This window comes from Empidonax traillii, unplaced genomic scaffold (assembly GCF_003031625.1).
Source record: "Empidonax traillii isolate 1590-97213 ecotype Southwest subspecies unplaced genomic scaffold, ASM303162v1 scaffold1534:size101994, whole genome shotgun sequence".
Taxonomy (NCBI): domain Eukaryota; kingdom Metazoa; phylum Chordata; class Aves; order Passeriformes; family Tyrannidae; genus Empidonax; species Empidonax traillii.
Window position 1 is genome coordinate 54214 of NW_020956727.1, and position 27793 is coordinate 82006.

Consider the following 27793-nt stretch of genomic DNA (forward strand, 5'->3'; position numbering starts at 1 on the left):
TGCTGATGAGCTGCTAATCCCCGGCTGTCCCTCTGAGCAAGTCCCTGCACGTCAGAGGCACGGAAGGGATCAAGGTGTTGAGATCCTCACAGGTACAACACCCACGCTCAGCCGAGAGCCAGAGCCACGTGGCGACACCTCAGATCTGGCGATGAGAGCGCAGATAAGGCTCTTTTTGGACTGCAAGGAGTCCAAAGCAAACCCCCTCCCCTCCTCATCAGTTGGTGATGAAGCTCCTGTCCCCATACCAGAGGTGTTGGGTGTGTGCGCTCCCAAAATCACCGTGGTGGTGACGGGGCTGGAACCTGCTGCTGCTGTCAGGAGTCCTCCTCACAGCTAAAACCCCCTATTATTCCATCTCTACTCAGTGTCCCAGGAGGGTGGATCTGCTGTCAGGCTCCAAGCACGCGTGACGCAGCGGCAGGATGAGGCAGCAGCCGGTGCTGGGACAACTGCGGTGACAAACTGTCCCCTCTCCAGCAAAGGGAAATACCCAGGTGACTCCCCAGCTCATGTGTTTGGTCAGCGAGGACCCTCAGAAAACGGGTCCTGTTGAGGCAGGGGAAGTGTTTGGTGCCCTGGAGCTCCAGGGTAGGGGCTTGGTGGCCTCCAAAACGCACCTTTGCAAACAAGAAGGGTTTCGAGACTTTACTCGCTCCAGTTTGGAGGTTTGGGGGACCCCTGGAAGCTGGAGCTGAGCACAGACCTCTCTTCTCCTTTTAACAGCTCTTTTCACCTTGGGCTCCTGAAAGGACGAGGGGAAATGTCCCCCCTGTCTCTGTCACCCTCACAGTGTCATCTGAAATGGGGTCTCCAAAGCACTGAACTCCATCTGAGGAGGCATCTCCAGCCTGTTGAGCCTTTCCCAGCAGGAAAGGACACACTGGACATACTCCTGCTCCCCATCCAGCTCTCCCTCTTGCCAGTCCTTGAGGAAATCCCCCCTTCCCCAAAATTCTCTGGGACTCTGCTCCTTCACCTTTGTCCTCCCATCACTCTCTGGCCCAAACTCGCCCCAGTCTCCACCCCTCAGCGTCTTCTCTGTCTCCACTCTCTGCTGAGCACCCAAGAAGCTCCATTTCATCAGAAACCCATCAGGGAGCCCCCACATCAGAACCCAAGAAGCCTTTTGGCCCCGTTTGAGGGCAAGACTCCCGGAAGCGAATCATTAAACAGAATCACAAACTGCCCTGCAGAAAGTGGTTGAGGCATCTCCTCCCCATCACCCCTGTGCTGCAAGTGAGTCAAAGAAGGAGGCAGCCAGAGCCAAGCTCCCTGTAAATAAACCTCTCAGCATTCCTCAGGGTGTCCTCACTTCCCTCGGGAGCGCGATGTGCACAATATAAAAGCTCACCCATCCCGGGGCTCCTCATTCACCCAGCATCGCCCAGTTCCCGGATCCACCCAAGGTAAGGCCCTCGATACGGAAAATTTTGGACCCCCTCCCAAAGCAGGGAGATGCCTTTTTGAGGGTTCTTCGAACGGGGGAGATTGTGGTGGCTCCACAAACCCAACAGAGCCGCCCTTCCTTAGAGGGGGCAGTCGCAGCCCGACGCTCTGAGGGCTGAATTTTCGGCTGCTGGGAGCGTTGGGCGTCCAGAGGGGACCTCCAGCAGGACCAGACGTTTCAGGCTGCCAGCTGGGAGCGTGTCAGAGCGTGTGTGCACACCTTGGGAAGCGCTGACGGTCTCCCTGCTCACTGAGAGCGTTTCTGTAGCTGTCGTGACCCGCAGGGCACTCCCTGGGAGCTCTTCCTGGTGCCTCACCGGGGTGAAGGGGTTTAAAGCTCCAGGAACGGGGCAAAAGGGGCGTTTCCTGGGGCCTCTCTTCCATTTATTTAATTTTTGGGGGAATCTGCTGTGAAGGCTCAGCCGCATCTCCGGGGTTTTCCTTCCCTTGCAGGTCCACAGCTCAGAGATGTGCTCCAGACAAAGCTCCGGAGGCTGCCACGGGATGTCCTCCCAGTCCAGCGGCTGCCACAGCGGGGGCTCCTCGTGCCACGGCGGGGGCTCCTCGGGCTACCAGTCCCAGGGCTCCTCCTGCTGCTCCGGGGAACCAGCCAAGATCATCGTCAGCTCCGGGGGTGGAGGAGGCGGATCCTGCTGCAGCGGGGGCTACGGCACGGGAGGAGGATACGGCGGAGGGTCTTCGGGAGGGAAAGTCATCGTTGCAGGAGGGAGCAGTGGAGGCTCCTCCGGGTGCTGCAGCGGAGGATCCAGTGGGGGCTATGGCATGGGAGGAGGATATGGTGGTGGGTCTTCAGGAGCCAAGGTCATAGTTGGAGGTGGAGGTTCCAGCGGAGGATGTTCAGGCGGATCTTCGAAGGGCATCATCGTGGGGGGAGGTTCCTCTGGATGTGGAGGATCCAGCTGCGGGATGGGAGGAGGATACGGGGGTGGTTATGGGGGTGGCTCCTCAGGGTCCAAGACCATCGTTGTAGGAGGGTCCTGTGGTGGCTCCGGCATGGGAGGAGGATACGGGGGTGGATATTCGGGGTCCAAGAGCATCATTGGAGGTGGGAGCAGCGGGTGCTGCAGTGGGGGCTCCTCAGGCTACGGCATGGGAGGAGGATATGGTGGATATTCAGGATCCAAGAGCATCATCGGAGGGGGGAGCAGTGGAGGTTCCTCTGGATGGTGCAGCGGAGGTTCCTCGGGATACGGGATGGGAGGAGGATACGGTGGAGGTTGTGGGGGTGGATCTTCAAAGAGCATCGTTGTGGGAGGAGGCTCCTCTGGGTACTGTGGTGGAGGGTCCAGCTATGGGATGGGAGGAGGATACGGTGGGGGATCTTCAGGATCGAAGACCATCATTGTAGGAGGAGGCAGCGGAGGCTCCTCTGGGTACTGTGGTGGAGGATCCAGTGGCGGGTACGGCATGGGAGGAGGATGTGGTGGGGGCTCCTCAGGAGGGAAAATCATCATGGGAGGTGGTGGAGGATCCTCTGGATGCTGTGGGGGATCCAGTGGGGGCTCCTCTGGCCAGACCATCATCATCAGCTCTGGAGGGTCCTCCCAGCAGAAGTGCCCCATCGCCATCCCCAGCGTCGTGTCCCACCAGGCCAAGCAGAGCTGCTACTTCCCCTCTGGCCAGAAGTAAAAGCTCCAGGTCCAGCAGGACCAGCTGAGGCTCTGCTGGGGCACCTCTGCACCCCCAGACCCTGCTCTGATTGCCTGGTCCTTCCCTTGTGTCCTCTCCTCTTCCCTGGATGCTGCACCTGGATGCTGAGAACCCCAGGACTTCCCTGGTTGCCCTGCTGCTGGTGTTGGGAGGCCTCTGATAACATTGTGCTGCTTTTTATATCTAATAAATATTATAATAGCTCAAAACTGCCTTTTTTTGTGGGAATTTTAGTTATTTCTCATGGTACCAACCATCATCTCCTGGTCTTAGAAGGTAGAAATCCACCTGATGAGCTGTTTCACTCCTCGTAGAGGAGATGATGATGGGCTCAGCAGTGCTTTGCTGTAGATCAAGCATTAAAGTCACCCAGTTTATTGCCCCAGAGTGTTTGGGACCTTTCATTTTCCACCTGGCAGAGGAAGAGCAGAGCCCAGAACGCCAAATAACCACAGCATCCAACGGCCCTTTGGTGGCACAGCCACCCCCAGCCCACGGTTCCACCCCAGGAGGAGGGAGGTTTGGAGTCCCCACCCCTGGAGGTGCCCAGGGAAGGACTGGAAGTGGCACTGAGTGCTCTGGGCTGGGGGACAAGGTGGGGATGGGGGCACAGGCTGGGCTGGATGATCCAGGAGATCTTTTCCAACCTCGGGGATTCTGGGAATCCACGATGTGTTCCCAGAGGGAAACCCCACACACCCAGGGCTGTAAAGGGAACTAAAACCAGCAGCAAGTCCCTTCAGGCAGCTCAGCACCACGCTCCAGAAGATGCCTCCAGGCCTCAAATCCCTCCCTGCCCCGGGGAATTTCACAACCTGCTGTGGCAGCACCACCCCCCTCCTTGTGCAAGGCTTTCTGTCCCCACAGCAAAAATTCCTTGGAGCTGGGCAGGCCTGGTCCAAACTCCACGAGCTGGGGATGCCAGCGTGGATCTGCAACCCTCCAGACCACCCTTCCTTTCCAAGGCAGAAGGAGGATATGGAAAAAAAAGGAGGAAGGGCCAGGCATTTTGGAGGCACTATCCTTCCCTAAAACACCCTCCAGCCACGCTGGGTTCAAGTAGTAGGACAACTCTCACCTCCACAGTTCTGCCATGAATTTTCCTGAGCATCTCTAGCGCCCTTGTAAAATTCCTGATTCAGGGAATCAATCCCTTCTGGTGACCTCCTGGTTTGGATGTAAGGGCTTCTTCCCTTTGGGGAAGTCTCACCCCGGAGCTGCTGGATGGGGTCAAAGTGCCACCAGATGCTCCCCTGCCCTCTGCCCCACACTCCTTAATCCTTTCGCATTCCCCTGCACCCACCCACCCACTCACATTCCCTCCCACCTCCCCTGGGTCTCCTCCACCTCTCTGGGGGCCGGAATGTTCCTCCAACAGCCCGGGGCACGAACAAGCTCATTAGGCAGGAGTAACAATTACTTCGTGAAGGGAGATATGGATCGTTGCCATGACTCAAAGCAAACACTTTGAAATCCCAATTTGATAGGTAAATAATCCTTATCATTCCCGAGGGTGTCTCACTTCCCATATATGTTAAACACCATATAAATGTTCCCGAGGCTGGCAAAGCTCCTCACTCAGGTCGACTTTTACCTTCTAAATGTGTTTCCGATGGCTCAAGAGGGTAAGTCTGATTTTTATTGCTTGAGATTTTATTTTAATTCACGTTCCTGGGAGGCACCCTCCTTTGGGGCCCTGAGCTGGGCTTGCAGCAGGACCCCTCTGCCCCAGCGAAGTCCTCAGGATCTGAGCAGTTTTCTTCTGGATGGATCAAAAAACCCTCGGGGAGAAATCCAGTCCCCGGACTGGGAGCCAGAAGGCAAAACCCAGATTAGCCTGTGGTGGGACCAGCACGTGGTGACTGCACAGCCTTTGTGGGTTTGAACGTGGTTTGCAAAGCCTGGCACCCGTTTTTGATATTATTTAATAACAAGCTCTGCTTCATGATGGCCACAAACCTCTATGCCTGGGGCCAATTACCTTCCCTAAAAGACCTTTTTGGGGGGGGGTGCAATAGCAGAGCCAGAAACGTAATTTGGAGTGGAAACTTTGATCCACTGCTCCTACAACGGATTGAAAACACGAAAAAGGATAATCCTGGCTGTTATTTTGCAGCTCTGCAGCTGCAGGCATGGATGGAGGTGAGTGGGGAAAGCCATGGCAGTTCTTAGATGGTAAAAGAATTTTGGTTCTCTGGAAATACACCCTGGAGATAAAAAGGAGTGAAGCTATCCCAGGGAGAGTCCAGCTACCCTTGGATTTGAAGAACAGGGGCTTGGAGCAACCTGGTCGAGGGAAGGTGTCCCTGCCCGTGGCAGGGGGTTGGAGGGAGCTGATTTTTAAGGTCCCCTCCAACCCAAACCATTCCATGTTCTCTCAGAGTTGGGCAATTTGAAGGCTGGAGTTGCCCCCAGGCCCTGACAAAGCTTTTCTTGCCCTGAGCCCCCCACCCCAACACCTGCCAGGGTGGGAAAACGAAGCGAAACTGTGCAAATTTGGGGTGGTTTCCTCTTTCCTTCCTTTCTTTCCCTCCCAGCTCTACCACTGCCTGCGAGGCAAATGCGCCCACAGGAGCCGGGGCTACTCCAGGGAGATCTCCCTGCACCACGGCGGGTTCTGCAGCGGGAGCTTCTCCGACCCCCACGGACACGCCTCCTTCTCCTGCGGTAGGGAAGGCTCGGTCACCTACACCCGGAGACCTTCCTACTGCCCCCGGCCTTCCTACTGCCCTCCTGCGTCGCCCACCTACAGCATTTCGGGGGGCTACACGTGCGGGAGGGAGGGGTCTGTGGTGATAACCGGCGGGGATTGTGGGGGGACGTCCGGCTGGGGCGTGGCGGTGGGGACGGTCCCCGCTTACGGCGCGGGGTGGGGAGGAGGGCACGGCGGAGAGGACTCGGCACACGCCGTGGATTTGGGAGGAGGGTCTGGATATGGGTACCCTGCACCCCAATCACCCCCAGGTGACGCCCTGAGGACAGGGGGTGTCGGTGAGGGGGCAGGGTATTACGGTGGAGGGTCTGGCTACGCCGCCGAGGGCGGTGGGTGCTCCCAGGTGGTGCAGCAGAAGTGCCCCGTGGTGGTTCCCAGCGTCAAGAGCCAGCAGTGCAAACAGAAAAGCCACTGGCCCCCCAGCCAGAAGAAGTGACTGAGACAGCAGCTCCCCCCCCCTTTCTCGAGAAAAAGTGCCCCTGGATGGGCCACAGGGTGGGCTTGTCCATAATGACACGTGTCCCTCACGCGGGGCTGTGCTGGGAGAAGTGGTTTGTGGTTGGTGGCAGGAAAAGATTTTCTCCTCTCCACGCCCCTTCTGGAAAATAAAACTCGGTGGCCTGCGGGCTGTTTTAATATTTGAATGGTTTCTTTTCGTTTCTGGCTCTCCTTCGCCCCAGAGCACGAAGGGACCCTCGAGGAATCTCCGCGACGTTTTTTTTTTTAATTGTGTTTTAGAGCCGCCCTTAAATTGGTTTTGATAGAATTAAAATACAGTGTTTTCACAACAGCAATGGAAGGCTCAGGTGGCAAGAGGACGGTGCCAGAGTTTTCCAGGGGTGCCAGAGACAGAACAAGGAGTGGTGCACATTAATTAAATTTCAGGCAGTTCCACCTCAACATGAGGAAGAACTTCTTGCCATGGACCGTGGAGAAGGCTTGGAATCTCCCTCTCTGGAGACATCCCAGAGCCACCTGGACGCATCCCTGTGATCTCCACAGGTTCCCTTCCAACCCCCCAGCTATTTTGGGATTCTGGGACTGGGTTCTTCATTTGCCTCTTGCCGAAGCTGTTCCCTTCCTCCACAGGGAGCTAAATGAAGGAGATATGCAAAACTCCCGGGGGGTTTTTTCCCCGCTGATTATTATTTACAGCCTGACCTCTGGGAGTGAAAGGTTGTTTACTTGGGAACGGCTCCACTCAGGAGCTCCTCGGCCCAAGGGAGTTGCAGGGGGATGGCGCAACCCGGAGCACGTCAGCCCTGGCGCGTGAGGCAACCCAGAACGAGCTCGTTGGCTTCTGCTCCTCCGTATCCTCCTCCAGGATGGTTTTTGGAGGTGGGATATCAGGCCCCTAAATTAGGCACAGGTTGGGAAGGGGTGGTTCCTCCATGCTGGGGCAGGTTGAGTGAGCATCCAGGGCTGGTGGCGTTTTGCCAAGCGTTTCATCTTCCAGGACTGTGGTCGTTTGACTCATCCCCGTTTTAAAAGTGAGGCATGAAATCACGCTGGTTATTTTTCGCCCTCCTGCTTTCACCCACCCGTGGGGGTTTTTTGGCCCTTCCAGCCCAGAAAAGTTTGCCCTCGTGTTTGGAAAACACCCAAAGGCCCAAATCCTCTCAGCTCTAAACCCGTGTTTGGCACCACAAGAGGGATCCTCCACACTGTAAAATGGGCTAAGAATGTTGTGCAGGGAACATTACACAAGGTTTTTCTCACCAGTCACATTAAAATCCATCCTAAAATTAGGCAGCTTTCCCATTTATTTGCATCTACCTAAATTCCTAAAATCTACCACTTCATTACTGTATTCTGTGATTTTCCCTAATTCCTCTCAGAGCATCAGAAGCAGTGAAAGAACTCCAAAAGCTCCAAAAGAATTCCAAGGGACTTCCAGAAAACCAAACCTGGGGAGGGGGGAAGTTCAAATCTTTGTCTCCATTCAACTAACCGACCAAAACTCACCCAATATTCCAATCCCTCCAAACCCAAAGAAAAGAGAAAACTCTTTTAAAAATCCGTTTCTTATTCCCTGTCCCTCCTGGCCGGCTTTTGGAGGCTTCTACCAAGAGCACACCACGAGTTTGGGTGATATAATAGTTTCACAGACCCACGTGGTCCTTCCAGGCAGGAATGGAGCTGGAGCTGCATCCAGAGCTCACCTCCACCGTCAGGCTGGGAGGAGGCACAGGGCGGCTTTGACGCCCAAGGTTCCCTCCCCGCTCGTTGTGCAACAGGGGCAGGAACGAGGAACGAGTCCTCCCCGTGCTGGCGAGCCCTGATAACGAAGGACTCTCATCCACGAGCGTGCCCGTGCTCGCCAGGGCCGTGGCCCGTCTCGTGGAGCTGTTGGCAAACAGGCTGAGGGGGAAACAGCAACTCGGGAAAGTCTCCAAGTGGCGCCTCTAGACAGAAGAAACTCGAGGGGTTGTTTCAGCGGGAGCCACTCCTGGGGCTTCAGCCATCTCTGCCCAACAAACCCCCCCGTGGTTCCCAGGATGGGGTTCTGATGGAAAAAAGGAGGGAGGGCACTCGATCCCTGCCGAAATTCCACGGTCAAGGTGTTGATGGGAGGGGGAAGAGGAGAAACCGGCCCCGGGTTGCACAGATGATTTCACCGGGGCCAGGGCGAGTTCCCCCAGGGGGTTGCGAGAGCTGCTCTGCACCCAGGTGCCCCCATCCTGCCCCAGGGGACAGCTGGGTGAGATGGGGACAGGTGGTGAGCTCAGCTACGTGGGCCCTCAGCGAGCGTTTTACTCACAGCTTACTCACGGTTTGCACAAGCGGCTCCTGCGGGCACCTCCGTCCCCCTCCCAGCTAAATGAAAAAGATTAAAAATGGGATAGAAACGGAGATTTGCAGAGGGAAATTCCGTCTGGGGGCCTCTTGGGGGCTGACCAGGAAAAATGCTGTGTCAGCAAGAGGGAGATGGCCGCAAATTAGATGTGAAGTGGATGAACACAGGGGGAGACAATCACAGAATCGTGGAATTTTGGGGGTGGTAGGGACCTCTGGAGACCACCCAGTCCAACACCCCCCCAGCCCAAGGCAGGGTCACCCAGAACAGGTGTCCAGGTGGGGTTTGGAATGTCTCCTGAGAGGGAGACTCCACACCCTCCCTGGGCAGCTGGTCCAGGGCTCTCCCACCCTCCACGGAAAGAAGTTCAACCTCACACTGAGTTCTCCTCACGCTCCTCCTCGTGCTGATTTTCCCTCCTCGCGCTGGGGAAGCATTTTTTGGGGCACTTAAAGGTCTAAGCCAAGAACTTCCCAAAATTGGCTGGATCCGCTACTTGGCTTGGCCAGGTCACTGCCCCGTCACGGCTCTCAGAACCGGCCACGGCGGCCACAGGCGCCTCATTATCCTGCTTTTATTGCCCTGGGAAATGACCCTGTGAGAGAAAGGAGATGGAGAGGGGACCCTCACGAGCTTCTGTCTCCTGCAGGTGTCTTGCAGGGGTGAAGTCAACCACGAAGATGTTTTTGGAGGGGGTGTTTTTGGAGGACGTCCTAAGGGCCCGGTTGTTTTCGGCGGCGAGGACCCGAAATTGGAGCCTCTTGTCCAAGAAGCCCCAAGAGCCCAAACCAACCAGAGAGAGGACTGGGCCCCGTGGCCTCTCCTTCCTGCCACACTCCAGGTGAGAGGTTTCAGGAGGATACAGAACCCAAAAAAAAAAGAGGCGCCACCTTTGCCACCCGTTTTGCAACCTAAAACTCATCCGGCCCTGACGGTGAGACAGCCGACCCACCCACGGGGTTTTCACTGCTGGGCATTACAACCTGCAAGGGGCCCAAGGGTGGCAATTAAAGCTGTGTAATGAGGAAGACACAATCCACACGGGATGACAAGTCAATCGCAGAAATCGGGTTGAATAAGCTTTTGATGGTGGTGGTTAATTAGGGGGGGGTGTGGCTGTTTTGTAAATACCTCGGTCATCTTTCCCCGAGGGGGTGATTGCATTTTTCAGGAAGAGACTTGGGGAACTGTATAAAAGTCCTGGGATGGGAGGGCAGCTCATTCACTCAGCTCCACTCCTTCTCCAGAAGCCTTCACAGCCGAGGTAAGTCGCTGCTCAACCGCTAACTTTTAATTCTGACTCAAATTAGGGCTGCGCTGAGAGCTGGGCTTTGCCCTTAGGAAGATGCTTCTGGTGGTATTTTCTGGGATGGATTGAGAGCCAAGCCCTTGGCTCTGTGGCTGGGGCCGTTTCGTGCTCTCAAAAAAAATCAGGACTTCCTACTCCCAGAAGCAAAATTTATTGTTCTTATCACCTGTAATAATATCGGGATTATTCCAGCACTTTCTAGTTTCCAAACTGGAAGTGAAGAAAAGCAAATAGTGGGATTTGGGAATGAATGGGGAAGCAGGTCTTTCATAAGACCTTGGGTTTAAGTTGGGAATTTTTAATTGCACTTATAAGCCTGACTCCTTTACTAAGCTCCTTAAGCTGAAAGTATTAAGCTGTCCTTGAAGAAATTCAGGAAAGAACAGAAAAAGTGGATTTAAAGTGGGAGAGGAAGGAGCAGCACGAGCAGCTTTCAGCTCAGCCACATCCTGGATGCCTTTTTTTGCCTCCTTGAATATGCCAGAAATCCTGAGGAGGGGGTTGGGATGTGCACTGAGGGTTTCCCTCGGGAAATGGGCCACGGATCCCCAGGGGACAGAGGGACCAGAGGGCACGAGGAAGGCACAGGAGGGTCTTCACTTTCGGGGCACCCGGCTTTGGAAGGGTATTTTGCTGATGCTCCTCTGAATTCCCCAGCTGTGCCAGGGCTCCTCTAGGCTATAGATTCTTGGGATCCTTGCCAAGATGCCTCTTGCTGGTGGAGGATAGCCTGGAATCCCACAGAGCTTCTGTTTCTTCTCAGTTACAGGGCCCTGAGACCATCCCAGGGGGCAGCGAAGGAGAGTAGGGAAATATCCTGAGGGAGAGCAGGGAATCAGCTCCAGGGAGAGCAGGGAATCAGCTCCAGGGAGAGCAGGGAAGTGGCTCAAGGAAGAGCAGGGAATCAGCTCAAGGGACAACAGGGAATCAACTCAAGGGAGAGCAGGAATTCAGCTCAAGGAAGAACAGGGAATCAGCTCAAGGAAGAGCAGGGAATCAGCTCATGGAGCCCAGCAGCAACGGGGTTCAGGGCTCCTGTGGGAGCTCAGGAGGTTGTTCAGCTGGTCCTGGTTGATTCAGTACTGGAATGAAGCACCAGCTTGGGAGGGGAACAGGATGGGCAGAAAGGCAAATCCAAAACCCGACCCCGCACTGGAGCGGCCAAAGCACTTCACGCCTCTAACAACAAACCTCTCTCCTTCCCAAGGTTTGCCCAGCCAATTCCCTCCTGAAAAAAAAAAAAAAGATGTGCTCCCGTGAGAACAGAGGCTGCCACAGCTCCGAGAGCTCCTGCCACGGCGGGGGCTCCTCCTGCCACGACGGCGACCGGTCCTGCCACGGCTCCGGCTCCGGCGAGGGGCTCGTGTGCCACGAAGTGAGCGCCGTGCCCGACGTCACGCCCGTGGTGGTGCTCACCCCGCAGTGCCCCGTGGCCCCCGGGGCCGGCCAGGTGCCCGTGGCCCCCGTGCCCTGCCAGCAGCAGCACCAGCAGATCAAGCAGCCGGTGCAGTGGCCGCCTCAGCAGCAGCAGCCGCAGAAGAAGTGAAGGGAGGAGGATGCGACGCTCAGCGCACACACCCCCCCCCCCTGCACAACTCTCCCCCTCTTCCCCCTGCAACCCCCAGCTTGGGCAGGTCCTGCCCCTTCCCTCCTGCTCCCCTGAGACCCCGAAAGTGGCATTAGAGAGGCAGAAAGGTGATCTGCCTCCTTGCAGACCTCCCGATTCCCCGCTTCTGCCTCCGGTAGCAAAGGCGCGACATTAAAACCTAAAGCTCAGAAAAACGTGCTGGCGTCCTGGTTGTTCTTCCACTGGTTTTTTTTTTTTTTTCCCTTATCTTTGGCATCATTCCCAGGCCCACTGCGATTATCCCCTCATTTAAGGACTCGGTGATCCTTGTGGGGTCCCTTCCAACTCGGGACAAACTGATTAACAAGAGCTGCTTTTCCCACCTCCCTCCGCCACAAAGGCCGCGGTGGCTCAGCTCCCACGTCCCTTGGGCATCAGCCAGACAAACCCAGGGGCTGGATTTCAAAAGCTGTCTGGGGCTGAAGGTGCAGATCAGCATCTCTGCATTAATCACAGCCCTTGGCTCTGAGCCCCAGACCCTCCACAGGCACGTTTGGGAGGTTTTGGGCTGAGCAAAGCCCGTCGAGGAAGTCTGCAATCCCTCGTCACCACTGACAGGAGGATGCAAGCAGAGGAGGGATCGTGTCGTGCTTAATAATCCTTCTGGTCTTTCTAAATGGGGAACGTGGGGCTGGGCAGACCTTTTGTGGGGGGTAACTCTCCCTTCTTTGAAAATCCCCATCCAGTCCACCCTGTGCCCCATCCCCAGCTTGTCTCCCAGCCCAGAGCACTCAGTGCCACGTCCTTGGACACCTCCAGGGGTGGGGACTCCCCCACCTCTATGGGCAGCCCCTGCCAAGGTCTCACCACCCTTTCCATGGGGAAATTCCTGCTGATGCCCAACCTGACCCTCCCCTGGCACAGCTGGAGGCCGTTCCCTCTCCTCCTGTCCCTGTTCCCTGCGAGCAGAGCCCAAACCACCCCAGCTCCCCCCTCCTGTCAGGGAATTCCAGAGCCAGAAGGTCCCCCCTGAGCCTCCTTTTCTCCAGGCTGAGCCCCCCCAGCTCCCTCAGGAGTTTCTCCAGCCCCTTCTCCTGCTGCTCCAGCCTCTTCCCCAGCTCCATTCCCCCGATGTATTTCCTGAAGTGAGAAAAAATATTCCCAGTCCTTACCGAGTTTAAAGTTGACTTTCCTCAGCACAAAACCATAAAACTTCTGAGCTCCCCTTGTAGATGCAGGAAAAGGAAAGGAGTATCAGATGGAGAGATGGCCAGAAAAATCAGGCTTTATTTCCCCTCACATTTGATCCAGGGTCTCTCCCAGCACCTCCCAGGCACATCCCTGCAGGAATTCCTGGCTCCGTGGGGCGGGAACAGCACGGTGTGTAATGCACCAGATATTTAATTAGCGAAGGCTTTACACTGATTCCTTTGAAAGGAACAAGAAACTTATTATTAGCACTTGTTTTATTATTGCTCTTCATTAAAATAACGAGGAGCCTCCTTCCCGTGTGCCGGGCCCGTGACTGCAGGAGCAGGGGAGGAACGTGGAGGGGTTAGGAATGTGAGGCTCTGACTGCGCACGAGGGTGTTCTGTGATGCCAGGGATGGTCCCTGTCCCCCCAAACAACAGGTAACCCCCCTGGCCAGTGCCAAACCCACCCCGTGCCAAACCCACCCCGTGCCAAAGTGGAGGCTGAAACCGAGCCAGACCGGAGGCTCCAGGCTGGGCTGGAGTCTGATTAAAAGAGTTTTTTTGAGGGAAGGGGAGATAAAATCTCCGACCTCGAGCCTTTCTGAGCGGTCCAAGTTCTCACCCACGCTCTTGGGCAGAGCTGAGGAGCTGCAGGTCGCGTCATTTATCTGAGGAGCAGAGACAGCAAATCCCTCCTGAGCTGGGGTTTTGTTATCTCGGCCCGTCCGAGTAAGTGGAGCAACGGGGGAGCAGATTGCAAAATTCCAGCAGGGAATTGTCCTCCCCCCTCCCTCCCTTCCTCCCTCCCTCTCCCCCTGCCACAAAGGCCATGGCAGCCAAGATGGTGAGAACTATTCCACAGAGAGTCTCTGCAGGGAAATGGGCCATAGAAAGTCTCCCTCTGCACAGTTTACAACAAACACACAGGTTGGTTTTAGGCAGAGCCAAGTGTGTAAACCCTAATTTTCCTTAAAAGTTCTGGATTTTTGGGCAAATCACCTCAGTCAACAACAGGGGAGAGATAGAAGCCGAGTCAAACTGAAGGGAATGGCCTGAAACAGGGGGAATCATGGAATGGTTTGAGTCGGACCATTCCAATTCCCACTATCCCAGCCTGCTCCGAACTGGCCTTGGACTCTCCCAGGAATGGGGCAGCCCCAGCCCCCTCTGGGCCCAGCTGCAACCTGGATAGAGCTTTGCAGGGAAGGATTTAGGGGGGGTCACTGTAGATGGAAACTGTGATGCTGAAGCCCAGCTGGGGGTGGAGGCGGCTTGAGGGATCCCGGTGAGTCAGCAGAGCATCACCCCCCAACCCCTCGTGCCTGAACGTCTAATCCACGATGTCATCCCGGTGTTGACACATTCCTGCCTTCTTTTACGGGGACAAGAAGATGTAATTGCCGGGTGAGACGGGCATGACTTGTACCCGGGCATGGAAGGAGCCCGAGAGTTGATCCGTGATTCACGGGAAAATCTGGGCTCGGGAGTTTCTCCCACTCTGGTTTGGTTTGTTTATTTCCTTGAGCTTCAGCCCTGTCTGATCGTCCCTGCCCCAAAAGAGCTGCAGAGAGGACTGAAAACACGACAGCAACGCCAGCACTTTGTCCCCAGCTAACAGTCCAAAATATCACCCTCAACATTACTGTGACCCCCCCCCCCTTCTCACAGCTCAGCTGAAGATTCCCAGGAAGGACTTAAAGGCAGGGTTGATTCAAAATCTAGGGGAGGAAGGAGGGAATTAGAAGTAAATTAAATAAGGGCAGAGGAAAATCACCAGATCATTTTTAGGACACCACCAGAAGTGACTGGGGCACGGCACTCGGCGCTCTGGTCTCGTTGACGAGGTGGAAATGGGTCCAAGCTTGGACTCGATCGTCTTGGAGGGCTTTTTCCAACCTTAATCACCTTCTGATTCTGTTCACCTGGAGCCATTTTGTTCCAGGATTTAACACCATCAACACCACTTTGAAGAATTAGACTAAAGCAGGATCTAAAGCCACGGTTGGGTTTGGATGACGAGGTTTTGGTGGAAAGAGGAGCCAACACTGGAAGGGGTTTGCAGGCAGGACTTTGGTGCCCAGCCAGGGTCAGAGAAGAAGAAGAAGAAGATGAGAAATCCTTGACAGGGTTGGAATTACCAATGAAGGAATTATTTGGGCTAATGCAAATCTCCCGTATCCGGTCCCGTTGGGCAACTCAGCTGCAGGATTCCTGCCCTAAACATAATCCAAGGGGATTAACAGCAACAGTCATTTTTCCTTCACATGGAGGTTGTTCACGTTGAGCTCTTGGGTCCCACGTGACACTGAGCACTTGGTCCTTCTGGGTCACAAACATCTCCCGTGCTTGACCCACCAGTTGCCCGTGACCAGATCCGCCGGTGTCACTTCCCGGGAAATACCTTCCAATCTCTTTCATAGGGAGCTGAAGGAATTAAGGAGCTATTAATAAACTTATGGGACAATTACCATCCCCAAAAGCACGGAGCATCAAAGGGAAAACACGGGAAGCTGAAGCCAGCGGATAGAAATGGGCTGGGATGTGTAATTAAGAGGTGCCTCATGTCCCAGATAACCCTTTGGAAAGGTATAAAAGGTTCCTCAGCCCGGCTCCCTCCACTCACTCCTCTGCTCCAACACTCCTCAATCCCCATTGCTGAAAGGGTAAGTCCAGTTTTTGTCTTCCTCTGGAGTTCCTGCCTGTTCTCCTGCAGGCTTTGGTAGAGTAGGACACTCGCTCCTCACCTCTGGACCTTGGTCGTGCCAGAGACCAAATTCTTGTCCCCCTCCTTGGAACTGTTTCATTAAAACAAATGACAATAAAGGCTTTGGGCAGGGGCTCAACTCGAAGCAAAGCAACAGAAAGGGTGGAAAACACAGGGAGGGGAAAGCCCAGAGGGTTTTGTGGGAAATACAGAGAGGAGAGACAGAGGGTTTTGAGGACAAGGGACTTGAAGGTTTTCAAGCAGAAGGCGCTGGAGGGTCTGGAGTTGCTCATGGGCAGTGAAGGTTTTTTTCTCTCAAAAGCAATTTGTATCCAAAAAAAAATTTAAGGGGAGGAGGGGTTATAAAACATCTCCCAATCAACCCTGCTACCACTTCCTTGTCCCTGAAGAACTGGAACTCAGGAAGCAAACAGGGAATCCCCGAATGTCGATATGATCACGTCCGTTGCAGCCGCTCTGATGACGTGACTGTTTCTCTCTCTGTCTCTGTGTCTCTCTCCCCACTCCAGCTCCTCTGATACTCCAGGAAAAATGTGCTCCCGGGGTTCCTGCCACAGCCACGAGACCTCCTGCCACGAGTCCCGCTCGTCCTGCCACGACTCGGGGCCCTCCTGCCACTACACCATCCAGAGGCAGCCGGTGCAGAAGTTCGGCTACGTGACCTCCTGTTGCCCCCCCGTGGGGTCTTATTGCCCCCCCGTGGGGTCTTATTGCCCCCCCATGCAGCGTTATTGCCCCCCAGTCCCCTACTGCCCCCAGTACACCAAGAACATCTGCAAGATGCCACCCGCATACCCCAAGTATTAACGGGAGGATCCAACCTGGACCCTTCTCGGGTGCTCTGAATGCCTAAAATATCGAATTGATGGTTCCCTTTCCCCACCTGTGATTTGGTCCTCGAGTTCCTCATCTGTGATTAGAATTTCCTCTGAAATATAAGTCCGATTTGGTGCCAAAAGAGCCACCTGAGGTGGTTTTCCATGGAATGATTCCCGGCACTTGGCACACGGATGTGTCAACCCAACACCTCCCCCCCCCAAAAAAAAAAACAAACAAGCAGATGAGACAATAAAATTTGATTTCCAAAAAAATAGAAAGAGTTTATGATCTGTTTATTTACGGTTTTGTGTTTATTTATGTATTAATTCGTTTATTCTTCAGCCTCTTTACCCGAGAATCATCGACACCTCCGACTTCTGAGTCGCCCCTTCGTGTTTCTCTTCTTAAAACTCAGCACGAAATGCCCCGAAAGCTGCAAAATAACAAAAGCCAGTGATTGCAGAGACATTTCTGGGGCAGGTGAATGTGCAAGGAGCTCACCTACATCCCATTTATTTATATATTTATATATGGAAGGAATCCTTCCCTGTGAGGGTGGGGAGGTCCTGGCGCAGGTTGCCCAGAGAAGCTGTGGCTGCTCCATCCCTGGAAGTGTCCAAGGCCAGGCTGGAGCAACCTGGGCTAGTGGAAGGTGTCCCTGCCCATGGCAGGAGGTGGGAGGGGGTGATTTTTAAGGTCCCCTTCCCACCCAAACCATTCCATGACTGTTTTTAGTGTAGCACTGCCTTACTCAGTCCCTCCCTCAGCAGCACCTCACAGTCCACTCCTCACCCCGACTCAGAACTACCAACATTTCGAGGTGTCTGAAAAATGCAAATGAGCACTTAATGGGTTTGGGGTTTTTTGCCAACCCTCCTTCTTTCACTGGGCCTCAAGTTGTTGTCCCCAGAGAAAATTGCAGGCACTTAAAAATAAGTGCTAAACCTGTGTCTGCTTTTTTTTGCAGCCTGGGACTGTCCTTATCTCCCCAGCTGAGCCATCTCTTCCAGAACAGGCTGGGTTCCTCCTGCTGGCTCCTTTTTGGCTGCATCAGCTTCCCAGGGAGCCCAACAACCAGACTCAGCTTAAGTTATTAAACCTGAGAGCTGAACAGGACCTTTCCTGAACGAGATTTGCCTCCGAAATGTTTTCCTCAAACGCTTTTGGTTTGCTCAATCACGGCCTTGTAGAAACCAGCAAGAAGAGTCAGAGAGTCACAAAACCTTAAAGATCAACTCCTTCCCTGACCCCTGAGTTGTTCCCGAGGAACTCTCCTGGATAAAAGTCCCAAGGAAAGGAACAACAATCACCCGTTTTATTTTATTGGTTCATTTATTGTCCTGAAATCTTGGGCCATCGTGGAAGAAACTTGAAAGTAAAAAAAAAAGAAAAAAGAGTAAAAATGACAGAACTGCTTAAATCAGACGGGACCCCAAAGCCAGCTGGGTCCGAAAACAGGTTGGCAGGAGGGGAAAATCCTCCCACAAAAGGCTTTGAAACTCCCCCCTCCTTCCTTGGAGGAGGAATTAGCGTTGCAGAGAAACAGCTGAGGGGTTGGCGGATCCACAAACGATCTGGAACGACCAAAAAAAAAAATCGGATCTGGGGAAGGTCCTTTCGGCGTCACCTCCGGAGCTCGTCAGCAGGACCTCCCCCTAATCGAGTCCCCCGGAGCTGTGGCTGTTAATTACAGTGCCTCGTGTCAGGAATGGGGGGGGGGAACAAACAAACAAAACAACCTCTCCATCAAAATGTGAGCGTGAGCAGACCAAGGGGCAGCGCGCCGGGCTCCGAGTCAACACCCTTGGCTTGCACGTTGATGCAATCCCGGGTTGCCCAACGGGACAAATCACTTTAATAACGCCGGGGTTAGGTGCATTTTTTAATGCCCCAGCCTTCAAAATTCCCTCCTAAGCAGATTGGGAAATCCTCTGGTGTCTATTATAGTGCTATAGGAGGGGAAAAAGTCATAATGGGTTTTCCTGACTGCGTCGAATCGGAAATGCTCAAAACCAGACACAGAAGATAAATATGAATATGAGTGTTTGTGTCAGCATTGCCAAGGGATGCCTAATTTCTCGGACAACCCCCTTGGGAAGGTATAAAAGTTGGCCGTGCCTCGTTCCTCCTCCATCCGGCATCAGCTCTCCGTGCTCTTCCTCTTGCTCCAGCGAAGGGTGAGTTGGATTGTATTGGATTTATCTTCTCTCGAGAGGCAGAAGTTCACAGAGGGCTAACTCTGTGTTTAGACCTTGCCTTTGGTCTTAGAAATCCCTTGGTTTGGGAGGGCTGGGTGCCTGAACGTGTCGGTTGCACGAAGGGTGCTCGTGGTTTGCTCAGAGATGGGATGGTAGAAAAATAGGAGTCGTGGAAGGAGCAGATCCACAAAGACACAGTGGGAGCCAGCAAGGAATTCATTCCCAAGCTCGCTGGTGATGGAGGAGGAGAGAGCTCAGGAAAGTTAGTGCAGTCTGAGAAGTAAATTTTACCTTAAGCAGCATCTTGGCTGGGAAATTCCCATCAGAGCCGGACCACCATGGAGTATCCCCCAAAAGCCAAGGCAGAACCACTGGCATCCCAGATATTCCAAAACACAGGATGACACCGCTACAGGCCAAGAGCCAAGGAGAAATCAAGAGGCCCTGGTGGGTCCCAGCTCTTCCAGGCTGATGGGTCTCTCTCTCTCTCTTCCCTCCAGCTCCCCCGGCGCTCCGGAAGGAAGAACGATGTGCTCCCGCGGCCCCTGCCACGACCACGAGTCCTCCTGCCACGGATCCCGCTCTTCCAGCCACAGGTCCTGGTTCTCCTGCCTCAGGTCCCGCTCCTCCTGCCACGACTCGGAGCCCTCCTGCCACTACCCCGCGCAGAGGCCGCCGGTGCCGAAATGCTCCTACGTGACGTCGTCCTGCTGTCCCCCCGCGCAGCGTTATTGCCCCCCCGGGCCCTACTGCCCCCAGGTCCCCTACTGCCCCCAGGTCCCCTACTGCCCCCAGGTCACCTACTGCCCCCAGGTGCCCTACTGTCCCCAGTACACCAAGAACATCTGCAACCTGCCACCGGCTTGCCCCAAGTATTGACAGGATCCAACCCTGACTCCGGCTCCGACCACGGCCCCGTCTCCTCCTCCTCCTCCTCCCTCCTGAAAATGCTGCCTCGTCTTTGTCGTCGTGGATGAAGTGTCCCCCTAATTAACGTTCGCGGTGTCAGTCTTTCTTAATTACTTGGGAAACGTCCTTTCTAATTATTCAGGGCTTAATTGCTGTTGGGGATCTTTGCCTGTTGCGCATTTTCTGCTTCCGACTCAGCTGGGTGTGGGAAATAATAAATCTCGGCAGTTCATGAGACCCTTGTTGTCTTTGAATTTCTTTATTCTCTTTTTTGCCCTTGATTTTTCTTTCTTTTTAAACATTTTTTTTTTTTCTGGGTTCTTCAGTCAAATTTCCTCATGTTCTCAAGGTATCCCAGTAGTTGGTGGCAAATAATTCCCACATTCATTTGGGAATGAATGGAAGACACATTCGTACACATTAGGGAACAGCCTCCAGCTGTGCCAGGGGAGGGTCAGGGGGGACATCAGCAGGAATTTCCTCCTGGAAAGGATGGTCAGACCTTGGCAGGGGCTGCCCAGGGAGGTTTGGAGTCCCCACCCCTGGAGGTGTCCAAGGAAGGACTGGAAGTGGCACTGAGTGCTCTGGGCTGGGGGACAAGGTGGGGATGGGGGCACAGGCTGGTCTGGATGATCCTGGAGGTCTTTTCCAACCTCAGTGATCCTGGGATTCTCTGATAGCTCATTAAATGGAAGGGCAATAAGTAGGTCAGAGTTGCTCTTTCTCAACATGCAACATCATTTCCTCCGAGCCCAATTTCACACCTTGGGCACATAAATAATAAATATAAATATTTCCAAACACCTGAACACGTCTGAGCCTCCGAAAACAGAAGCCACAAACTCCCCACTGCGAGGCCTGTGATCAGTGGACAACGAGAACTCTTTTAGGGATCACGTTCTCTTTAACAGGACCCGAATCTGAAAGATTCAGGGATGTTTTTTGGAGTGGGTGTAACCAAAAACACCCCATTTTTGGAAGGCAGCTGGGGAGGTGGCAGGATTTTTGGAGCAACACCGGTGTGATGCTCCAGGACAAAGCCTGGGGGGAAAGAACTGTCACACCAGCACCGATTTGGGAGGCTGGGCAAGCGCAGGTCTTGGTCTGAAGGACCCACGACTGAGTCACAAAATGTCCCTGAGGAACTGGGGCCGTCCTCCCTCGCTCCACACAGAACTCACCACAAGCGATTACGTTGCCCGTGGCCTGAAGAAAAAGCTGCAGGACACCCACACTTTGGGAGGATCTTCTCCTTCTCAGTCAATAAATTGCTCTAATGGGCAACATTTCCCCAAGTTGATGAGTTGGGGTTTTTTTTTTCAGCTTCAGAATCTGGGTTAAAGAGGGTTATAAACCCAGCTTCAGTGGGCACACTTTCACCTCTAGTGACGGAACCCAATATTTGCTCCAACTTTCTCTGAACCCTTTGCTTTCTTCCACTTCCCTGCAGGTGAGAGGTCAGGTGGGGTGGGGGGGGAAAAAAAGCATAAAAATATCAGCAAAGAGAAACCAAGGAATGGGAAAACCGAACACAAACTCCTCCCTTCCGCAGAGCTCACGGTCAGCTGTTTTCCCTCCCACCCCACGCACCAACAACCTTTTGATTCACGAGGAACAATCTGATGGGATCATCCCCAATCGCCTGCCAACCCAAGGAAACACATGAAGAAGAACCAGAACCATTTCCTCATTTTTTTTTTTTTTTTTTGGCCACACCAGGGAACCGAGGAGATCCCTCCGGATTTTCCAGCTCCGCGCCGTGCCCCAGGAGTGACAGCTGATAAATCCCCCATTTCCTCTTGGCAGCAGGCAAATTAAAGTCCTGAGCTGTCACCTGCTCCCAACGGGGGACCTTACCCCAGGAGTCAGCATTTCTGAGGCCTTCCTGCCGCTGATGCAATCCCAGTTATCCCCTGGCCCGGTTAATTAACGCCCGTCAGATTAGTGTCAGTCTCCCGAGGAAAATCCCTGCGTCGGGAATTACCCGTGGCGTGTCCAAAGAGGAAAACCCTAAAAATAGGGATGGAGAGCGGAAATGATTACACTGGCGTTGCACAGAGGTGTCTCACACCCCTGATAACCTTTTTTGGAGGGTATAAAAGGTCGTTCGACCCGGCCGTCCTCAGTCGCTCTCGCCTTCGCTTCCAGAAACTTCTCGCTGAGGCTGAAGAGGGTAAGACAAATTTCACCCTTTCTGCTCTGGCTGAGGGAGGAGAAGACTCCACAAGAGGGCCTCCTGGGAGCTGGGACTTGGTTTAAGTTCCTCCTCCCTGTGGCCCTGGGGAAGAGGGAATGGCAGGTGGAGGGATGGGGATCACCGGGAAGGTGCTCGAGGGGAGCACAAAGCTCTGAGCTCTTTCACAAGGGAGGCAGGTTTGGAAACGGGTTCGTGGGTGCTCCAGCTGGCCTGTAGGGACCTGATTTCCCACAGCAGCTCCCAGAGCACACCCAGCAGATCCACGGGGACCGAGAGCGCGTCGGGTCTGGATCGGGCAGGGAAAAGCGGGAGGAGAATCCGGAGACTCCAGACTGGAGATCTAGAGAGAAAAGAAAATATTATTAAAAAAGAGCCTCCTCTCACCGTGCTGCTCTCTTGCTCCACGCAGCTCTGCTGATAACTCCAGGAAAAATGTGCTCCCGGGGTTCCTGCCACAGCTACGAGTCCTCCTGCCACGGCTCCCGCTCGTCCTGCCACGACTCGGGGCCCTCCTGCCACTACACCATCCAGAGGCAGCCGGTGCAGAAGTTCGGCTACGTGACCCCCTGCTGCCCCCCCGTGCAGCGTTATTGCCCCCCCCTGCAGAGTTATTGCCCCCCCAAGCAGTGCTATTACCCCCCCGTGCAGCGTTATTGCCCCCCGGCCCCCTTCTGCCCCCAGTACGCCAAGAACATCTGCAAGATGCCGCCCGCGTACCCCAAGTACTGAAGGAGGATCCAACCTCCCTCAAAAGCCTCGAGCTCAGCGCCGGTGCCCGCAGCTTCCCAGCCTTTTTCCAGCCTTCCCAGCCTTTTTCCAGCCTTCTCTGCAGGAAAACAGCCCTGAAAAGGGTTGGAGGTGACACCATTTTTGGGTGAAGCCTCCCGGTTCCACAGGTTTTTGAGCCGTTTATCCTCTTTCTGCCGACGCAACGCGCTCTATCCCTCCGGGGAAGGGTTTCCTCCTCGCTTTGCTGCTCCAAGCAAGACAATAAAAATGGTGTTTCAAGCCAAACAAACAGTTGTGGTTGTTTTCAGTCACCGCTCTGTCACAGAGGATGGACCGACGGGCCAAGGGGTGGGTTTGACAGGGCCGAGTGTTGAATCCCCTGCTTGGATCACAGCAAACCCCTGGGAAAGCTCCTGGAAAAACTCCAAGAGTGGCTGGGAAGCTCCAGAAGGGCCTGAGGGTGCGGGTGACGAGCCCAGGTGAGCCCAGGTGGCCAAGAAGCCCAAGGGGGCACCTGGGTTGGATCAAAAATAGTGGGGGAAAAGGAGCAGGGGCAGGGATTGTCCTTCTGTGCCGGGTGGATCCTCGAGTGCTGAGTCCAGGTCTGGGACCCTCAAATCACATCAAGGGGATGGAGCAGCAGGAGAAGGGGCTGGAGAAACTCCTGAGGGAGTTGGGGGGGCTCATCCTGGAGAAAAGGAGACTCAGGGGGGACCTTCTGGCTCTGGAATTCCCTGACAGGAGGGGGGAGCCCGAGGATCTTCTCCGAGGGAACAAGGGACAGGAGGAGAGGGAACAGCCTCCAGCTGTGCCAGGGGAGGGTCAGGTGGGACATCAGGAGGAATTTCCCCATGGAAAGGGTGGTGAGGCCTTGGAAAGGGTTGCTCAGGGAGGTGGGGGAGTCCCCACCCCTGGAGGTGCCCAGGGAAGGACTGGAAGTGGCACTGAGTGCTCTGGGCTGGGGGACAAGGTGGGGATGGGGCACAGGGTGGGCTGGATGACCCTGGAGGTCTTTTCCAACCTCAACAATCCTGGTATTCCGTGCTTGTCTGGCGGCATCCGCGTTTTCTCGTGGGTTTGTTTGGAGCCATGCTTTAATCCCTGGTGAAAGCAGCTCAAGAGGGAGGAATGCCAAGGAAACATGAAAGCCACGGAAAATGCCTGCAGCTCCCAGCAGTGATTCCAGGAGCACCTCACGCAGAGGGCTGGGAGGGTTAATTGGAAACAAATCCCTGCAGAGAGCTCAGCACATGCTGGGGGGGTTTGGGGTTTCCAGCCAGGAGGGGCCTGACCTGTGGATTCACGTTTTTTCCTGCCTGTTTCTCACCTCCCTGCTGCTGTTTTTGGAAGCAAAGCAAAGCAAATCCCGCAAGGGATTTTGCAGCCTGCCTCTGGAATACCCTCAATTAAACAATTTCTCTCCATTGTAAAAGGAGAGAGGGTTTCCCTGGGGGTGACTCATCCACCATCACCCATCCCGGGGCGTGGGAAACGGGGCTCTGCAATACCCACTAAATGACCAGTTGGCCTGCAGGTAATGGGAATTTTCTATTTATAGGCTGTGGAGAAAATTGTCATTACAGGGGGGGGGGGACAGGCTGAAAAGGGAGAGTTGCCAGCGGGACGCAGGGAGAGCAATTAATTACTCACCTTGCACGTGGGTCGTGGTCCTCGCCAGGAGGTGGCTCATCTTCACGCGACCCTCGGCAGCTGCCCCCCCGGAAAAACTCATTTTCTGACTCATTCCTGCCCTCCCTGCAGGTGGGTGTTGGGTTAGGGGAGCTCTGTGCCCACAGCAGTGGGTTTGTCTTCGACCTGGGACTTTCTTTTGGTCACCCAGGACTCCCAACTTTCTCCTCCCCGACCGACCACGGGACATTTCTGTGCCTTGGAGCGAGTTCAGAGGAGGCCACGAGGTTGGGAAAGGGACTGGAGCCCCTCCCCTGTGGAGAAAGGCTGGGAGAGCTGGGAATGCTCAGCCTGGAGAGGAGAACACTCTGAACAGCCTAAAGGGGCGTTTCTGCTCTGCTTAATGCGTGTTAAATAACGTAACAGCAGATTTCCACAAGCAGGATAAACTGCAGGAAACCCCCTAAGGATTAATGGGGAGGAATTCGTCTGCCAGCAAGGGTTGCTTCACTGCATCCATAATTCTCCAATCCAAACAGACAGAGGGGCACCTTGTGGAGCCTCCTAAACCCCCCCGCTCGGTGCAAAATTGAATTGGGGAAATTTTTAAGTCTCCAGTTTGGATCTTTCCTTGGGTACAATCATTGATGGGCCTCCCCATGGGATCCCTGCAGATCCATCCCACAGAGCTCCAAACAGACACTTCTGATATTCACATCCAGCTCTAGCAGGATGGGGGGTTTGGTAAAGCAAGAGCAATGCACCAAATCCATACACGAAGTCACCCCAAAAAAAACCTGCCTTATTTTCACCCACACCTCTTACTTTACACCTCCCTGCTCAGGATTCCTCGCGTTCCCAGTGTTGGATTCTCCTGGAATTTCTCTGCTGGCTCAGAAATCCCCCTTGGCTGTTTTGGAAGGGGTGCAGGTGCTCAGCTGGTGTCTAAAATCTCAATCACTAATTAGATGATAATGTGTGGCGCTGAGCTGGTCTCACCTGCTCATTTGCATGAGGCTGAGCTCAATTAAGCCCGTGTTTTTAGCGAGCAGGAACGTTGACCTTGGAAAGACCTTGCCTGGAGAAGTGGTGACCTCACGGCCCTCTGAACCCTCCCAGGCAGGAGCAGCTCCTCGAAGCAGCCAAATCTGAAGAGAATTCACCCAACAGAACTGGGTGAAAATGGAGGTTTTGTGTCACCAGAAGCCCAACAGGAGGTCCGTGACGACCTATCGTTCCCTCAGCGCCCAAGATTTTAGCCCTGGCTGAGCAAACACAGCCTAAATCTTCTCTCCTTCACCTCAGCAGAACTCAGGGTGTCTCCAGGGAGGGCGCAGGACAAGAGGGGAGGGTGGCCAAGCAGCAGGATCAACCCTTCACCTCGGGGTGACCTCAGACCCAAAACCTTCCATCACGTCAGTCACGGTCCTGACACCCCCCCCCCCCCAGAAATTTCCTCTGACAGCAGGGAGATAATATTTCCATAAAGATGCGTGGCTTAATTGGAAATCCTCGAGGTGCTCAGGCCATCCCTCATGCAAAAAAAACAGATATTAAGGCCGGTCATTAATGAATAATCACGAGGCGATCGTTGTCATCAGCGCTTAATGGCCGTCCACGGGTGACTGGGAGATGAGCGCTGAGTTATTCCCGAAATCACGTCCGTAGGTGGCCCTTCCATCACTCGAGGGCAGAGGGGAACTTGAAAAGAATTGAATAGGAATTCTGCAGATCGAGTCGTGCCGAGCATAAACAGGATGCAAAAATTCCAGAGGGGAGGGGGTGGGGGGGTGGGTTTTGCATCGGGCTTTGATTCGAACGCATCGAAAAGGAGTTGGGAGCCAAAAAGGAGTCGGGGTTAAAATATGGACCCTGACCTGACCCCGAATTCTGGATTTCCACGGGGAATTGGCACCGTCTTTGCACCTAAAACGTCTGATCTTGAGCTGCCAGAGCTCAGGGACTGTTTGGGCGTTGGGGTTGTGCAGGGCCAGCAGTTGGACTTTGAGGATCCTTGTGGGTCCCTTCCCTACCCAATCCAGGACATTCCATGATTCTGTTCCAAGGCCAAGTGCCGTCCCATGAGTGGATGGGATGAGGCAAGGGTGGGGGGTGAGACCTCAAGAGCTTTCTGTTCCATATTTGCCCTTCTGATGAGCAGAGACCCCAACTGGGCTTCACCATTTCTTCCTTCGGGCCACGGAATTCCATTTCCTGGAATTCTACTCTAAAAAAATCATTACCGAGGGGCGACCGACGTCCAGAAGCCTCTGGAATCCACTGCACCTCAGTCTTAACGAGGATTTTGACGTTAATTAAGCACTCCCCAGCTGAACAAGCAGCTTTACCATATGCAAAACGAGCAGGGGGGGAAAAAAAAAAAAAAAAAGAAGAGAACCCTTTCAACAATCCCGCAAGAATTAACTCGACATTAAAAAACTGTAAAAAATTCACACGACGAATTGGTAATGACACAAAATTGAGGGGTTGGTCAAAACCCACGAGGCAAGGACTAAACAGCTTGAAAGGCCCACGGGGTGAATAAGCGCGGGCTGAGTGCGTAAATCCCGAATTGCTGGGGGGTACCTCATGTCCGGCAGGACAATCCCGAGCTGGATAAAAAGGTCCCCAGGTCCCTTTGCTCCTCACACAGCTTCACCTCTCAGCTGCTACTACGGTAAGTGGCACCTACAAGCAGTGGTGGGTGATGGTTTTTTGGGGGTTCGGTCGGGCAACGAATGGAAATGTGTTCTTTGCGTTTGAACTTCGCAGTTGGGTTTTGGGTTTTGGGTTTTGGATTGACCTTTAGAGGTCTCCTCCCAACCCAAACCGTTCTATGATTCCGTGATCTGCAGCTCTCTAGGAAATCTGGATCTTTTGAGCCTGTTGGTCTGGCAAAAAAAAAAAAAATAAATAAAATAAATAGGGAGAGCAGAGTGGAAAATGAGCTTTTTGGGGGTGGAAATCCATGGGGGGAGGGAAGGCGGCCGAAATCTTTCTGGGACAGCGATGGGTGGCTCGATTTCTGGAAGGATCTTCCTTATCGACTCAGGGAAGTTTTTGGGCACCTCAAGGAGCTCAGTAAGGAGGCCGGGGGTGGGATGTGAACCCCTCACAGCAGCGTTTCCAGGCTAAAACATCCGTTGTGTTTCAGGTCCCTCGCTCCGTCCGCCCCTCCACCACACACTCCCGACAACAATGTGCTCCACTGGATGCTGCTCCACGGGATGCTGCTCCGTCGTGAAGACCAAGACCGTGTGCTGCAGCCCCTGCCAGAAGAGCGTGTGCTGCAGCCCCTGCCAGAAAACCGTGTGCTGCGAGCCGTGCCAGAAGAGCGTGTGCTGCAGCCCCTGCCAGCAGTCCTGCTGCTGCGACCCGTGCCAGAAGAGCGTGTGCTGTGACCCGTGCCAGACCTGCTGCGACCCGTGCCAGAAGCCTTGTTGTGACCCGTGCCAGACTGTGTGTTGTGACCCGTGCCAGACCTGCTGTGATCCATGCCAGAAGCCCTGCTGTGATCCGTGCCAGAAGCCCTGCTGTGACCCGTGCCAGACCTGCTGTGATCCATGCCAAAAGCCCTGCTGTGACCCGTGCCAGACCGTGTGTTGTGACCCGTGCCAGAAGCCTTGTTGTGACCCGTGCCAGAGCTGCTGTGACCCGTGCCAGAAGCCTTGTTGTGACCCATGCAAGACTGTGTGCTGTGACCCGTGCCAGACCTGCTGTGATCCATGCCAGAAGCCCTGCTGTGATCCATGCAAGACCGTGTGCTGTGACCCGTGCCAGAAGCCTTGTTGTGACCCGTGCCAGACCGTGTGCTGTGACCCGTGCCAGAAGCCCTGCTGTGATCCATGCAAGACTGTGTGTTGTGACCCGTGCCAGACCTGCTGTGA

At 54.4% G+C, this 27793-nt stretch overlaps 6 protein-coding genes across 6 annotated transcripts in view; all 6 read left to right on the plus strand.

Moving 5' to 3' along the window:
• The first annotated feature begins 1917 nt into the window (after positions 1-1917).
• Positions 1918-3099, plus strand: LOC114070374 (loricrin-like). Its single transcript, XM_027907732.1, has one exon. It carries the CDS (start codon positions 1918-1920, stop codon positions 3097-3099), a length of 1182 nt encoding a protein of 393 aa, XP_027763533.1.
• A 2157-nt stretch (positions 3100-5256) lies between these two features.
• LOC114070377 (keratin, type I cytoskeletal 9-like) lies at positions 5257-6269 on the plus strand. The gene is made up of 2 exons (XM_027907736.1): positions 5257-5262; positions 5658-6269. The coding sequence occupies exons 1-2, from the start codon at positions 5257-5259 to the stop codon at positions 6267-6269; spliced, it is 618 nt and encodes a 205-aa protein (XP_027763537.1).
• A 9687-nt stretch (positions 6270-15956) lies between these two features.
• Positions 15957-16232, plus strand: LOC114070372 (putative small proline-rich protein 5). Its single transcript, XM_027907730.1, has one exon. The coding sequence runs from the start codon at positions 15957-15959 to the stop codon at positions 16230-16232; it is 276 nt and encodes a 91-aa protein (XP_027763531.1).
• A 2738-nt stretch (positions 16233-18970) lies between these two features.
• Positions 18971-19321, plus strand: LOC114070373 (putative small proline-rich protein 5). The gene has a single exon (XM_027907731.1). The coding sequence runs from the start codon at positions 18971-18973 to the stop codon at positions 19319-19321; it is 351 nt and encodes a 116-aa protein (XP_027763532.1).
• Positions 19322-21931: 2610 nt separating this feature from the next.
• On the plus strand, positions 21932-22277 carry LOC114070386 (putative small proline-rich protein 5). Its single transcript, XM_027907746.1, has one exon. The coding sequence runs from the start codon at positions 21981-21983 to the stop codon at positions 22275-22277; it is 297 nt and encodes a 98-aa protein (XP_027763547.1). The 5' UTR covers positions 21932-21980.
• Positions 22278-27069: 4792 nt separating this feature from the next.
• The window catches only part of LOC114070384 (keratin-associated protein 5-4-like), a 1494-nt gene continuing 770 nt past the window's right edge, over positions 27070-27793 (plus strand). Inside the window, exon 1 of the mRNA XM_027907744.1 lies at positions 27070-27791. Within this exon, the coding sequence (XP_027763545.1) occupies positions 27105-27791 (687 nt within the window). The 5' untranslated portion in view covers positions 27070-27104. The remainder of the gene's footprint in view (positions 27792-27793) is intronic.

What these genes read in the sequence shown, in the direction of transcription:
- LOC114070373 (XM_027907731.1), top strand. Translation starts at nt 18,971, where the DNA reads ATGTGCTCCCGCGGCCCCTGCCACGACCACGAGTCCTCCTGCCACGGA.
- LOC114070372 (XM_027907730.1), top strand. Translation starts at nt 15,957, where the DNA reads ATGTGCTCCCGGGGTTCCTGCCACAGCCACGAGACCTCCTGCCACGAG.
- LOC114070386 (XM_027907746.1), top strand. Translation starts at nt 21,981, where the DNA reads ATGTGCTCCCGGGGTTCCTGCCACAGCTACGAGTCCTCCTGCCACGGC.
- LOC114070374 (XM_027907732.1), top strand. Translation starts at nt 1,918, where the DNA reads ATGTGCTCCAGACAAAGCTCCGGAGGCTGCCACGGGATGTCCTCCCAG.